The sequence below is a fragment of the Microplitis mediator genome, chromosome 4 (assembly GCF_029852145.1).
Source record: "Microplitis mediator isolate UGA2020A chromosome 4, iyMicMedi2.1, whole genome shotgun sequence".
NCBI lineage: Eukaryota > Metazoa > Arthropoda > Insecta > Hymenoptera > Braconidae > Microplitis > Microplitis mediator.
The window spans coordinates 14,642,552-14,659,167 of record NC_079972.1 but is presented as its reverse complement, the minus strand read 5'-3'; the positions used below and the strand labels follow the sequence as shown (position 1 = coordinate 14,659,167).

Genomic DNA, 16,616 nt, shown 5'->3' with positions numbered 1-16,616 from the left:
AAAGAAAAAATAAAGTCCAAAAATTTTTTCATTCATGGAAAAGATGAATTCACTATTTTTTTTTTGAAAATTACTAGGTATGCCGTAAGTCGTTCTTTTATTGAGCGAATTTATTTGTGATTAAGAATTGTAGCAAGCAACTTTTCAGACGCACAAATATCAATAAACTTGAAATTGGAAATTTGAAAAGTAACGAGCTTAGATGAAGATTGGATAGAGAAAATTTTAGTATTGTTTAGATGTTTTCTACAACTTTTTGCTACAATCTGTTCTAGGTGACCTGGTTGCAACATGATAAAGATTCAATTCGGCTTCTAACCGTAGGCAATGTGCAGTACAGCGCAGATGAAAGGATCAGCTTAAAATTTCAGTAAGTGTATTTACCCTCGTATTAAATTTTATTTCTGCAGACAATAAATAATAATGACATTTTATCAAATTCAAAAACAATAAATTTCATTTATGCAATTTTTTTTTAATTTATTACAATCTAAATAAAAATTTATGAGTTCATATAATGAAAATACCCGGGATAATTTTTATCATGACAACCCCCTCGACTTATTCAAAATTTTTTTTGACAGCATACTTAATATTATTGTGAATATATGATAGCAATTCCTCCCCTTCTTTATCTGCTTTTAGCGTTAAATTAAAAATATGAAAACAATAATTTGATAAAAAAGTAATATCATAAAAACAAATATATAAATTTGAATTCCCTTTAAAAGTGATAGGTCCATAAAATATTTTTGTAGTATAGAAAATATTTTATCGAATTTAATATTTGGAATAGTATAGAAGATATGTAAAAAGAGGGTAAACTAGCCGGATTTTGTTGTCAGAACAACTCAATTGATGCTCAGATAGGTTGATACAAATGTGTCAGAGGTTGAGATCTCATAGCTATCGTATTGAGACAACTAAAGCCCTTCAATACCTTTCAATAACATGTGTTGTATACATTATACCCTATCATACTAGACTGCTCTCCTTCGGTGTGGTTTCAGATATCCGGACAACTGGAGATTACAGATTGCATATGCAACACTTCGGGATAATGGGCTCTACAAGTGCCAGGTGGAAATCGATCCAGCACACTCACTTGTAAAAAGATACAACGTTATCATCACAGGTAAGTTTATCCTTATTTACTATATATAATTAATATATCCAATTTAATTAAGCAATTAGTAGCACACACTGCACTGTGAGAAATCACTCCGTCGCTCGGAGTTACGGAATTTTGGAAAAAATTACTCTGCCTACAGAATGAATAAGAATTTTTTTTTTGAGCCGAGTGATTTCGCAGGAACGCGGTCTTTATTTAAAATCATTAAAAGGTCAAATTTTATAAGCCCTAACCACACTGGTTACATGACTAAATAACTAATTCAAAATATCTGACGACAAAATATCTAATGACAAAATATTTTAATCAACGATCATCGTTTTTGGTTTTAGATCAGGTTTTAATTCTATTATGGTACAAGATATTTTTGGATTAGATCTAATTTCTTAGATATTTTGACGTTAGATATTTAGGGTCAAATATTTAGTCGTGACACCAACCACCAACACTATGCATTAGTAATTTTTTTTTATAATTAATATTTTCCAAAACTCCCCTTCGGAGTAAATTTAACTCTGAAGGGGAGTAAATAAATAAAAAGTCATCCACTCCGCGTTCACTCCGCGAATTTTTTTCAATGTATGAATCAAACCAGACAATTTAATTTTCATATTAAACAGTCTCTGTAACTTAAATAGATTGTCCTTATTACTGATCATTTACCTTTAGAATTCGATCGTTTCCTTAAATACTTAACGCTATTAAAAAATTATAGTTATAAGTCAATAATTCTTATAACGAAAAAAAAAAATTTTAGATCGAGAACATTTTTATAAATTATTAGTTTTTAGGTCACATCTGTCAGTTTGACATTTGATAAGTTATTTATTTAATTTGTGATCAAAGGTACAATTAATGTATTTTTTTAATTTTTTAATTTATTCGACACGTTAATTAGTATGTCATCCGCAATAAAACCACATTTGATTTTACAGAAACGCGAATATTAATTAATAATTTTCTCGATTTTTCCCTTTTTGTTGACGATTTTTTTTTTTGTCCGCATTAAACTTACGGGTCACTGATAAAGTGAATTAAGTGGTAAGAGGTATCGCAAAGTGATTAAATTAGCCTCGATCGATCTAGTAGAAAAGAATACAAGGAAACTTGAGAGAAAATCCCATCGTAAAATAATAATATTTCAGAAAATAAAATAGCAAAAGAAAAAAAAGCCTCTTATCAAAGGTAATTTTTTGTATCGTTGTTGTAAAAAAAAACTAATGAAAAAAAGTATAAAACTAAAAGAAAATAAAGCAAGTCGGAAAAAAAAGTAAATGAAATAAAAATAAGTTTAAATAAAATAAAGAAAGATAAAAAGTGTGTATTACTTCTCACGTTCGTTTTCAATGGCTTCAGTTGGGCAATTGGGTTGCACTGAAAATCCGTATTGACCACACGATTTTTCAGTTGGATAATCCAGCCAAGGATCAAAGTAGCTTTAACGAAAAAACAAAAGCCATCGATTTAAAGAAACCCTGAAAGAAGATAAAATAAAAAAAGCTGAAAAGTTTAATCAATAAGTTAAATAAATACAATTGCACACCGCAGCACACACGCTAACCGCTTATTTGCTCTTTACTGGCTTTCAAATATTTTTTTGCACGCCTTAGATTTATTATTTTTTTATTGTCCATTAGTCTGTGCGTACATGCGTAGTTCGCACACACGATTAAGTCCAAAAATTCTACCGAATCGTTTTAATTCTCGGTGACCTAGAAAAATATTTTCTTAGATTATTTTCATAAAATTAACAAATTAAACATTCATCCGACATTCACTTTTGAACAACAGCCTCCACGATTTTCTATTTTTTGAATCCTTATATTATTTTATGGTCATCAAAATACGAGAAACAAAATGACTATCGGGCGTATTCGAATGTTATTGATTATGAATTAATTTAAAAGATTAAAAAATGAGGATGTATTGAAAATTGACAAAGTTGGATCATTATAAGTTCAACAAGCAAACTTCTCATATATCAAAACTAAATTGTATTAGTGTAGTATACGAATCGAAATATAAACCATTCATGTACGTGATCTGAAGAGAGTGGTTGGCATTTGATATAATATCATGTAGGGGATGAGAATAAGGATGAGAAGGAAGTAGAAGCTGTTCGTGCATCATGGTAGATATGAGGTAATTTTCCTTACCAGTATTGAAAATTCGTGAGTTCACGAATCGACATTACTGTAAGCTGAATCAAGACAGTCTTTTATATAAGTGTTATATATATACTTAAATTTTAGATCATTTATTTTACTTGATAGTAAGTTTTTTTTTATTAAAAAAATTACATTCATTCTCATCTGTACATATGTACTTATATATGTCTATAATGATGGATCAATTTTAAGGTAACGTTGATGTGTTGAGTGTAAAAAATTTGATTTTTAAAACTTGAAGAATTCCATTTTACTTCAAATACTGGATTTTGATCTCTAAATTACAAATTATTTTTTTCTAAATTTTATGGGGACGTCGTGCCCCGAATATCTCGTATCGCTTTGAAATTTGGTCAATATTTTATACTTATACATATAAAAATATGATGATTATCAAAAAAAAGCTTTTTGGAAAATTTTTGAAGGAACCGTTCTACCCCAGTCTCCCTTATATATATATATATATATACAGAAAAAAATAATTTCTGGGCGTAAGAATTTTTTTTGTATTATAAATTGAACACCAAAATTTTCTTGGGACGAAAAAAAATTTATTGACTCAAAAAGTTTTTTCTTGCTCTGAGAAAATTCATTCTCGCCGTAAGAAAATTCCTGTTTTCAATTCATAATGCAAAAAATTTCTTGGGCTGGGAAAAAATTTTCTTGGGACGAGTAAAAATTTTTTGTGTCAAGAAATTCTTTTTTTTCTGTGTAGGGTTTCGCCATTTTAGGGCAGATAGTAGATAATAAATTTCATTATTTTAATATTAAAAATAAATAAGGGAAAATTGCTGGAAAAATATATGTATATATATTTTTTTTTTAATTCAAGATAAGAAACTATTTACATAATAGTGTAAAGTAAATATGATAAAAATAAATTAACATAAATTATTATAAAAGATTAAATATACAATAATTTTATGAATATTATTTTCATATATAAATATTAATTAAAGTATAAATAATTCCTGATACGTAATGACGCAATAATTTAATGCCTGTTACAATGGATAATTAAATAATTAACGTATTGAAATCTCGATTTACACAACCCTTTCATTAATTGGTGTAATGTAATAATACTCAAAATTATGACGGAAATCTCGGTTGTTTAAGTGAAATTCAGATTAATTAATGTAATTAGTAATTCTATAGTTCCAGCCACCGAACGTTAAACAAAATATAATTATTTTAGTGTATTACATTGATAGAAAATTCTCCATTCATATTTGAATGAAACGGTTCAAAAAAAAAAAATAATTTTCTCGAGGGTTAGAACCGCAGAGAATTTTTTTTTCTTTAGTGTAAAGTAATTGATTTTGAACATCGAGATTGAAAAAAAAAGGTTGCAAAATGCCAAAGTTTAATATATATAGATATATATGTATACATCAATATAGAAAATTGAAATGTAAACAAAAAGTTAATAACAGAGATCGGAATAATTTACAGTAACGTCGAATATCGACAAGCTATCATGTATATTAATAAAACTCGCGTAAATTAACGTTGAAAAGTAAAGGAAAATTCGTAAGAATGGCAATTAAATAAAAAAAAATAGCAAAAAATTTGAATTCTCATTTATACGTCACTCACTCTTATTTGCATTTCTATTTTTTTTCTTTTTTCTAGTTTTACAAACTATGATGAAAATCCGAGAGAATTTAATTTCTAAAATTTATCCGTTGAATCGTTAAAAACTTTGTGCAAATACTTGAGCTCTAGTTAAATCGTCAGCTGAAAAATAATTAAAAGCTAAAATATCATAAAAGTTTAGTGTGTTAGTTTTAAAAAAATATTTTTCCATCTAAACATTGATCGAAAGTCTGTTTGCTAAGTTTACCACTCGGTGATTCCGTTTATCAGACCGGATGTACGAAAAATTTATTAGAAATCTAGGATAAACACAGACAGTTAATAAAAGGGTTGAAATGCCTGAGAAGTTTGAGTTAAACTCGCAACAGCTCTTTTAGTTTTTTTACTTTTTTTTACTCTAAAGCTTATGAGGTTCAGAGAGATCCTTTGAAAAGGATCCAGAATGTTTATGGAAGTTAATTAATTAACTAATTAATTAATTAATTATTCTCAGGAAATAGAACAGTGAGGTAGTGATAAATTTATGGTAATTGAAAATATTTAATATAAAGAAGTAGACAAATGTCCAGTTGATATTAAATCGAAGTTTGATTTCCAAGTCCCGCGCAATCTAATTCCACTTTTGAATTTTTAAAACTCCGGATGAGAGTTTCGATGGCACATTGTTAAAAATAAGTAAGAAAAATAAAGAAGTATAGAAATGGAAAAGATTGAAAGTAAGGCGGCATTTCAACTAGAAAAGAAGATCACGAAAGTCTGTAGCTGAGAGTGGCTTGAGGAAATTCAGCAAGCAAATTCAGCAAGCGAATCTAAGGAAGAAGAGAGTGAGAAAAAGAATAAGGAAAGGAAACCAGATGAGAATGAAAATAAAAGAAAGGGAAAATGGAGTGAGAGCCTCCGGGAAATACGGGAGTAATCAAAGAATATTATCATCTGCAGTACCACGAGGACCGTTTCTTTGAATAAAAAGTTTTGAAAATCAAGTTTGAACAACGTTAGCTACGCTGAGACCTGGAACACTGGGAGTTGAAAATATATATATTACTAAACACAAAAGCACAGAAGTGAGGGGAAAGAGAAAGAGAGAGAATTGTGTGAGGAAGCTTTGAAGGAAACTCCTGTGAGACTTCTTTCCTCTTCGCTAGATGCAAAACTTTTCCCGATGAATCGACGCACTACTTTGTCCTACAATTTGTATATTACAATAAAAAATATATAAATACAATCAAATGTTATAAATATTAAATTCAGTCTTCCTGACAAACGAATTTTATATTTTTTTTTTAGCTACAAATCAGGAATAATAAAAAAAAGCACTTGGATTATTCAGTACATCTCGAGTAATGTAAAAATAAAATAATAACGACATTCAATAAAATTGTGCATCCGTACTGTACAATTTCATGATAAAAAATTTCTTATCTCGCTTTCGCTTTAAGCAAAGAAATTTTAAATCTTCGACATCTTGGAATCTGTCAAAAAGGCTCAGAATTTGCTCTCATGAAAAAAAAATCATAAAAACTCCCGATAGTAAAAACATTTTCATAAATCGTTAAAAAAAACAGGAAAAATCTTATCTCTACTACATATTTTTTTTATTTATTCATTATTATTCTTATAAAAAATAAATATCGTTACAAAATTCCAGATATATTTGACCTACTTCATAATATTTATTTTTGATACCATCACATATTAATTTTTATTTTTGTGTAATTGAGACTAATCAAAATTTCAAATATCAATAGGGGAGGGTGGGGCAGAGTGGCCCCCCTGAAATTTTGACCAAAAAAAAAATTTTTTTTTTTTCGACTAATTACTATAAATCCGATATGTTTGCGCATTTTTACCCCTACGCGTGACATTTGGGGCAAAATGGACAAGCCCAAAATTTTGAAAAAGTGATTTTTTCATATTTTTATCGTCAAATTTAAAAAAAATTAGTATAATTCCACATTTCTAGCCCTACGCATAACACCTGGGGCAAAATGGACCAGCCGAAACACCCGAAAAAATTCTTTTTTCATGTTTTTCGGCCGTTTCTTTATGTAAGAGGCAAATTTGGTCACTAAAAATTTATAAAAATAAATTTTTTTTTTTAGTTGATAAATTTTTGAAATAAAGTAAAACTATAGAATTGTTTTTTTTTTTTATTAAATAACAATTAGTAATTAAGGTAATCGAGAGTAAACGATTTTTTACGCTTTAAAAAATTTTTTTCGAATAATATAAAACCAAAAATAGTTGTCAAAAGAAAGAAATACATTCTTAATGATGAAAACAATTTAAAAAAAAAAAAAAACGAAAAAAAAAATTTTTTTATCACTTTTTGAAGAGGGGCCGCTCTGCCCCACAAAAAAAAAAAAGTTTTTTTCAGAATTTTGGCAAAATGTCCATAAATTTGTTCGAAATAGGACAAAAGTAAAGTGATCTTATGGTTGAAAGCCACAAAAAATAATAATTGGCTTAGGGGGGCCGCTCTGCCCCACCCTCCCCTATCAATACTGTTATTTACCAAATTCAATTTTCGCAATTATTTTTTATTAATAAATAATTGAGCCCATTCTTATCCTAATTGCGGTAGACTTGAATCAGATTAAATTATCAAGTGAAAAATCGACTTAATCATTGCTGCTGAACCGTAGGCTCGAACTTCCGACCTTTTTCGGGCGAGATACAAATTAATCCCTATATTTTAGGCCGCTCGTGGGTTTTAGCAATTTAATGAGTAATTTATCGGGATAAGTAAAATAATTTATTTCGTGAGAATTAAATTCGTTATTTTTTTTATCTAAATTGTGAGTTGCGTGAGGGTTGGAAGAAAAAAAGGGAATGAAATGAAATTGAGCAGAGACACGGTAGGGCGTCAGCCGCGATTTGTGCAAATATATGAACAATAATTATTCATAGCATAAATTTATTTTTTTCAATTTATAATATTCGCCTGCCCAATATTTCTGATTTAAAACCAATTTTTAAATTATCTATAAATCAGATTTATTATCTAGAGTCGTATTTTATCTCGATTCTAATGAATCTATAAATTGATTTAATTGATTATTGAGGATCTTATATTTTTTTTTATATAAAATAATATCACCGATTAATTTAAATCCTCGAGCAGATCTTCTCCAAAGAGTCGGAATTACCGAGTCAATTTTTTTTTAGTAATTTTATTTATGATAATAATTATCTAGCACCCGAGCGAATTGAAGCCATTTGTTTTGTCACAATAATTATCATTGCTATCCCCAAGCAATAATAATTTTAATGCCGGTTACAATTGAAATATTAATGATAAATAAATTACAAAATAAATCAATGACTAAAATATTATTTCAAAAATAATGTTTAATAAATTTTTATCATAATGTAACATTAATTATAACTACCTCGTAATAATATGACACAAAATCTGTAGAGTATCGATTTTAATAATCTCATGAATTTAAAATTATCTATCTGTTACGTAGTATATCAAAAATGTGTGTGTGGGTATCGACTTACTGCTACTTCCACCAGTCATTTATTATCACCAAGATAATCAAACTGAAAAATCTAAATAAATCAATCGATGATATCTGTCGATTCTTTATTATTTACCCTAAATTACGGCAGCATCAAAAACAAAAAATTTATGAATAGTAATTTTTGATTAACGGCTGAATGTTTAAATTTTTAATCTACAAAGTTTTAATTATTTTCTATCGTTATCCCGGTTGGATAACGATTTTCGTTGATTAGAATACCCCAAAAAGTTCTTGATCAATCGACTAGGGAACGGATAGAAGTGTGATGCATCGAACATGCGTTTAAAATTACAAGGCATGACAGATCGACAAGAATAGTCCGCTCGGGGCCATTCATCTCCACGGGTTTCGTCGTCGATACAGCTAAACGAAAATGGAACAACGTTATTGAGTGTTGTAAACTCTCAAGCTATTACTCTGCCAAGCATTTTCATCATCTATTCACATTACGACTATCTCGATAATATTTAATATCTTCACGGAGATAAATTTACAGTAACAATTACAATATATTCTGAGAACGTTTCCCTTATCGCATGGTAACAAGTTTTTTTTGAAGTATTGATTATAGAAATGGCATCCATACAAATCATGGTAATAATTCCTATGTCACTGTGGTAATCATTCCCATGCAATATGGTAATTATTCTCATAATTTATGGTAAAAATTACCATGACAGTACGGTAACGATTACCACAAAATTTAGAAATTTCTCATATTATGAGAATCATTACTAGGGACAAGATTTTTGGCTTATTTTTGAATCGAGTAGTTCAAATTTTTGATATTATGGCCAAAATATTGGTCTTATTAAAAAAGTTTTCGTACAAAAGTTGTAGAAAATTTAATTTTATTAAAAAAATGTCTCTTATGATTTTCTTATACGATCAATATTTTCACCGTAATTCAAAAATTAAGATTCATAATGAATGATTCAAAATTTGATTAATTATGAAAATCGTGATTTTGAAATTACGGCTTTCTTATTAGCCCTAAGAAAAAATTACAAGAGACATTTTTTTTAGAAAATTCAATTTCCTACAACTTTTGTTTGAAAAATTTTTTAATAAGACCAATATTTTCCCCGTAATATAAAAAATTTCACACCACTAAGTATTTAATTATTTTTAAATTAACACAAAAATCCTGGCCCTAATCATTACCATAATACTATAGTAATGATTACCATACTGTCATAGTAATCGTTACCAAACTATTATGGTAACTATTACCATAATGCAATTACAATATTGTATAGGAACTTTTACCATAATTATAGGAATTGTTCTCATAGCTGTGGAAAGTTTTCCCAGAAATTACGGGCGTATGTCCCATAATTCAAAGTAATTATTACCATAACCTTCTGGTTGATATTTCATAAACGTACTACGAACGGTTACCATAATTTTCTCTCCGTTACTTAAAATTTTCAAAATAACGGAAAATAAGTTAAGGTGGGAAATAAAAAAAAAAGTTTAATAAAAAAATAACCATACAAGATTACATAAAATGGAACAAGAGATGTTATGTAAATACTTAATTTATAAAATAAATATACAGAATATACTTCCTTTTCTTGGATGAAGAAAAAGAAAATAATAAAAATGATAAACAAAAAAAATAAGGATGAAAATAGACAACTAACAAGAAGCAGGAAGTAGTGACAGGAAAAATAAGAGAATGAAAAAAAAAATTGTAAGCTTTTTTTTTCCTTGGTCATGACACACGCAAAATAGTCTGGCAGTAAAGTAAAAACAGCCGTTGTGTCGTTCACCAGACACTGCGACATTGTCTCTCTGGTCTTTGTGTTATGGATAGACGAACTCGAGAAAATGGAGAGGAAAAAGAGAGACAGGAATAGAGAAAAGAGGGTTGAGGGTTGATAGTACGTGAGAGAGCTGAAGAAAGAAAAATAAAAGAATTGGATGAGCCACCATGAAATTTGCATACCGGCCGCCTCGAGAATAGCTGCTCTGGGAAGTTGAGCTGCATCCTAATGGCGGCTTTCCGATGAGAAGAATCATCCGTACCACGTTAGAGGAATCGTGATATAGCTTTAAAAAAACATAAAAAGATAAAGAGTTAAGTAAGAACTGAAAAATCCTGCGGATTTAAGATTTGAACACGCGCACTAGAAATTATCGTGACAATTAAAATTCACTGATTTCCCAAACTTTTACGTACTGCCACGAACATTACGAACTTTTTAAACATATTTTTTTTATCCTTATTAAATTCTAAATTATTACGAAACTCGTTCAATTTGTCACCGCCATTTACTTAATAAATTAACCTCTGATTTATTATTCAAGTCGAGTCTGTAAATCTCTGAGGGAAAAATTTAAATCCGTTGCAGCGCCAGTCCTCAATATAACCGACGATTCAGGACGAGCGATATCTGGCGAGAGACACCTGAAAGCCGGCAGTGCTCTGAGGTTGAGGTGCGAGGGCCGCGATATCCTCGAAAGACTCAACGAATCCTTGCTGTGGACTAGAGGGGACGAAACTCTTACATCCAATGTCAGGTTAGTGCGTTTGCTTGTACATTCATGCATTTTCCCTCATACTTATATGACCCACTGGCTTTATATCCGATAGCTTTTCGCAAAAAGCAAAAAAAAATAATTAAAAAAAAATTCGCTCTACAAAAAGCATCGACCGAGTTACTGGTTTCTGTACTCCAGCCCATTAAATAAGTCACCAGTACTTTCTTTGATATTTCATGCCATTAAATCACGTCAGAATTAAAACTAAAATCTTTATGTTTTATTTTTAATTAAGAAAATGTTACGATTTTTAAAATTCACATAAAAAAGTAAATCCAAAGCTTAATAAATCCGATAATATATTAAGATTATCAAGTTAACGTTGTGCCGCGTTGTATTGATTTCAGTGAAAATAGAACAACTGAAATAGCGGATGACAAGGAAATTTCAGTGATCGTAAGTTCTCTTACAATCGAGAAAGCGAGTCCACGTCACGCTGGAAATTACAGTTGTATTGTCCCAGAACGAGCCAAGACCACCATAGCTGTGCACGTTCTCAATGGTAAGATACAACAACAACAACAACTAATCAACTAAATTATCAATTAACCACTCTACCGATTAACCAGTTAGACATCCCACTACCCACATTACATCACCCTACAAATACATATATATGTGTATATATCTTTGTACAAACAAACATCCACCGAATTACCGATAAATGTGTTGTGTAGCATGATGCGCTTGTTGACATGAATCTCGCTCAGGCGGATGTCTAAACTAGCAGCCTCGACATGTCGGGTAGACAGGAATCCCTTCCGGTGCCATCACTGCTCGACGGAGCAGTCATCGGTGCCAGTTTCAGCCAGTGAACAGTGTATCTATACACACCAGCAGAACACCGAGTAGACTAGACTAGACCAGACTGAAGCTCAATACAGTTCAGTTCAGCCGAGAACATAAGCATCAAGACTGTGCAAGTTGCCCTTGACACAAGTCGTCTTACTAGTTGGTGATGACAAGTGAAACCTTTGAACTCAAACAGGTCACGTCACCTCGTCATCCTGACTATGAATACAAACTTCCACATGCTCATAGTGACGTTCAAAGGAAAATCTTTTCCACCAGTTAACTGGACTTTGCTTACTTTTGAATTTTTTCTCCTCGTTTGCCAGGTTTCTTACATGATTTTTATCAAAGACCGAGTCTCTTTAACGCTAGTGAATCCCATTGATTTCACTTGGTAGATCCTACCCTACCTAGTGATGTACCGAGTTTCATAGTTAAAAGTAAAGTAAAATACCAAGCAGAGGATTTGTGTCAAAGCAATTTATATATAAAGATAACTGATAAGATTCATCCAATTAGGATTGAATTTAGATGGATAAACAGATCCATAACAATCTCTTACGACATATCTACATAAGTTATCTGCACGATCCATTTCTTGGAAGTGGATCTATAATTTGATCTGCTCTATTGCACGCCTCGGAAGCGAAGCGGAGAGGTTGTGCTTTATAACCGACCTGTCAAGGTCACAGGACTTCCCCTTTCTACATTTGTACATATATGTAGATAAAGGTATATGTGGAATGATGTTTGTTAAATTTAGGTGGAGAAGATAAGGTTGGAAATGTCTAATAGAAAAAAAGGCACGCAAGAAAACACTTGTTCCGAGGTCCGCTTAATTGGGCGAAAGGTACAACAAAGTAATTGGGAATTTTGAGGCAGGCGGTTTGGTCTCAACATTTGCGTGACTTGACTCGATTAGTTTAGTAGTAGCTAGTTACTAATACTCAGTACAAGAGTTGCTATATAGCCACCGGAGCATCCACAGCTACTGATGCTGGATAGAGGGCCAGAACAACTACATGCTATTCTAATTGCTCTAACATCCTATCAGTTCTAGAGACCAGAGTCTCTAGGTCTTTTGCTGATGTACCTGGCCGAGGGTGGATCCTCGCCGGTGGATCTAGAATGAGAAATTACGGGATCACGTCTTGTACGTACATTTACGTACTCGTGCTTCTAACTACTACCACTTCTACGACTACCACGACACTCGTGTCCGAGTTAATTATTATTCGCTATAACTGAGGTAGAAAGCACTTTAGTATGACGGCAAAGAACAGCTTGGAATTACAAGTGGCTTTAAAATGTTTTATCAGTTTACTGCACTTAATTGATCTGTCGAAAGTATATCCATCGTTTTTTATTTGAATGAATGCTTGTAGATTTTTTTGATTGATGAGTAATGACCCGGGTCAAAAAATTAGATCTGTTTTAAAATAAATGATAAATTCAAATATTTTTTCTTTAATTCAAGTTTATAAATCGTATCTATTTTATATAGGAATTTAATCTGTTTTTGTCCGTACTAGTCATTATTCAGACCAGTATCAGACTTATTTTTGTATGATATTAAGTCGGTTTTGAATCGGGTTTAGACTAAAAACAGACTTTTTATTATAATTATTGGTCTGTGTTCAATTGTTTTTAAGGACAAAAACAGAACTTTTTATAAATATAAGTAATAATAATAATAATCTAGATTTATTAATTTATTTTAATTTTCTTGATATTTGAAACATGCTAATGCGCTTCCGTAATGCACAAGAATTTTGATGTTTTCTATTGCCAAAATATTATCGATTTCATCCAGTAAATAAGAAAAATTTCTTGACATTTTAAGAGTTATTTTATCACTTTTATTCAATGCTATAAATATTCAGTCAAGACAACTAAAAATTAAGCTGTCAAACTTTCATTAAATGCCGACATTTTTAAACAAAAGATACTAAATAAATAGTAAACAAAATATAATCAATTCTGTAACTTAATTTTTTTTTTTATAAATATTGCCCATAAATGAAAATTTTATGAGTCCATGATTTAATCTAGTTTTGTCCTTGTAAATTTTCAGAGCTAAAATTTTTTAAAGTTCAAGAATTAATCTAGTTTGGTCTGCCCGTACCGCAATTGTTTTTTAAAACACCAGGTTGAAAACAGCTTAAAATTTTTGTAAAAGATCAAAAACAATTTTTCGGTCCAGGTAGATCAAAAACAGATTAAAATTTTTATAGAAGTTCAATAACAGACCAAGTAGTCCAAATACAGTCCAGTTAGACTAAAATCAGATCAAATTTTTCGACCCGGGGAGTAAAATGAGATTTAAAAAACTTTTAGGTCTTTACAATAATTATGTCATCTACATTTTGCTGATATTGTTTATCAACGAGCGCATCGTTTATCGATTCTCGAATTACTTTAAAGCTTTTTGGCAGACTAGTGACCGAACAAAAATTTTTGTGACCAAACGAAATATCGTAAAGTAGATAAGTGGTCTGCCCAAGCGTGTGAGGTAACCCAACAACCACCGCAAGCCCAAATCTATATGGACCAATATCCCAGCTGGTATGTGAGTTGGAAGGTCCATGCATTGATCGACATACTGCTTTGGAAAATAGTGAAGCGCATTTCCCCTCAAAATTCTATTATAGAACCTAGTTTGTGTTTATTGCCAATTGAATGTCTTTTCAAAAAAACAAGTCTACAAAATCAAATTTAAATCAACTGCTTACGCTTTCTTCGAGTTTTCGTATCATATAATTTTATGTTTCTTTTTAAATTTCGCTTGTAATTTCTCATCATATCGACAACATTCCGCCGCGCTTGGTATCTTTCTTCCCCTTTTTAAGATCCTGATCATATCAATCAATTCGTTTTTCGCGTACACCGCTGAGATTTTCGGGCGGAAAATCTAAATGTCAAAATAATAAATGAACTTTAAACCGTTATAACGATTATTTATTAGATTCGGAACAAATATAAGCTTAAAAAGCGCGATACGATCTTACGAACACTATTCTATTGAAATATCTTGTATTTCCATGTGTTTTTTATTTTCCTTTCAAGAAAAACCGAAACTATACTCGAGTGACATGTGTCGATAGAACTGACGAAGGCTGCGTCATCTTGAACACTTCATTTCAGATAGATCACCTGAATAATACAGAATAAAATAAAACCACATCGGCCTTTGTTACGAATTCGAAAACTAGATACTAAAAAAAATTAATACACTTACAATACACTGTAAAAAATCCGGAGTGAATTCGGAGTGAAATAAAATCCGAATTCACTCCGCCACTCGGAGTTCCGGAGTTTTAAAAAAAATTGCTCCGCATGCGGAGTGATTGCGGAGTGACGTGGATTTTATTTCACTCCCAATTCACTCCGGTCCGGAGTTTTAATACTTAAATAAATTTATATTAATTTATATGAAACTGCTAAACAATATGTGTGTGTTTGGGTGTGTGCAGGTGTTTGTGTGCGTGTGTGCAAATGTGTGCGTGTGTACAAATGTGTGCGTGCGTGTGTGTGCCTAAATATGTATGTGTGTATGTGTGCATATCAGCTGATCAATAATGTAATACGCAAATTTTTACTTCGATTTTATTATGTGAAGTTATATTTTATTAATAATATTTTCAAAACTCCGCTCCGGAGTGAATTTCACTCCGGAGGGATTAAATTAATAAAAAATTATCTACTCCGCGAAAACTCCCCTGCGGAGTGAATTTCACTCCGAGGGGAGTGAATAATTAAAAATTCATTCACTCCGCATTCACTCCGGATTTGATCCGCGAATTTTTTACAGTATAATAAAAAAATTTAATTAATTATTATTTCCGGTTTCATCAATCTTTGTATGTTTTTTTGCAATTAACGTTTTAACGTCTGCAGGAGTACTCAATTTAGCTGTACTTCCGCTTCCCCTTTTATAAGCATAACCCTGTACACAAAAAAAGTTGATGTGGATAAATGAACATGTTGTAATTTAGCTGGTGCACTCGCTATAAATCAACCCGTTGAAGTGTGAAGATTGTGAAATTTCCACTGAGCACGTTTTGCTCTCAAGATCTGATACTTAGTTAGTTTATAGGCAGTCAAAGACCGCTGAAAATATACTCGCGGCGTACGGCTACAACTTGGGACAGTAGTGTACAGCGTAGAGGTTTATGGAGTAGACACGGGATAAAAAGGTTGAGTGTAAAACCTTACTGGTGGTATTTCATTGAAAAATGCTTTAAAAGGCGAGCCCGGGTCGGAACTCGCTCGAAAAAACGTGTGCTGTGGAGCTGACGGGAACGTGGAACGAATGTCTAGATCAGAAATAAAAAAATAAATAAGATACGTCGGCAGCTGAGTATTAGCTGGTGTATGGTGTGGAGTATATCGGTCTGGATACTCAGGAAACGGGATCGGATAACTTCTCGATCTGGAAGAGCAAGAGATTTTTTGGTGTTAACGTAAAAGAGAGGAATGAGATCTGCGAATTTATCCTGGCAGATTGACGAATTCCAGTCGATCTCACGTGGCTCATACTACATCGGCTTTAAAAGGCCCGTGGAATGTTTCATTTACCGACGGAACATCGAAGCTATACTTGCCTTGCTTTTCTTGGCTTCCTATCGAATACGTTGTCGGGGAAAATTTTTCTGCGCGGTATGCCATTGATATTAAATTTTCTCCATTATATATATATTGGAAACAATAAAACTATAATATAAAAGTATTTGCTGAAGACTTGTTTTTTTTATTTTTGTTTTTATTTTACTGTTGTTTTTGTTGTATTCAATTGAATTCTGCTGCAAATATAAAACGGTGATACGCAAATTTTGTGGATTACACGTG

The 16,616-nt window shown here is 31.4% G+C and overlaps 1 protein-coding gene across 6 annotated transcripts in view; it reads left to right on the top strand.

Moving 5' to 3' along the window:
- LOC130666864 (uncharacterized) overlaps nucleotides 1–16,616 on the top strand; it is a 163,852-nt gene that overhangs the window by 110,539 nt on the left and 36,697 nt on the right. For 5 of the 6 annotated variants that reach the window (XM_057468182.1, XM_057468179.1, XM_057468180.1 and 2 more), the window contains 4 exons: nucleotides 276–370; nucleotides 1,011–1,135; nucleotides 10,787–10,955; nucleotides 11,324–11,478. In XM_057468182.1, coding sequence (XP_057324165.1) covers nucleotides 276–370; nucleotides 1,011–1,135; nucleotides 10,787–10,955; nucleotides 11,324–11,478 — 544 coding nt within the window. The remainder of the gene's footprint in view (nucleotides 1–275; nucleotides 371–1,010; nucleotides 1,136–10,786; nucleotides 10,956–11,323; nucleotides 11,479–16,616) is intronic. The other variant, XM_057468184.1, reaches the window with a different exon arrangement.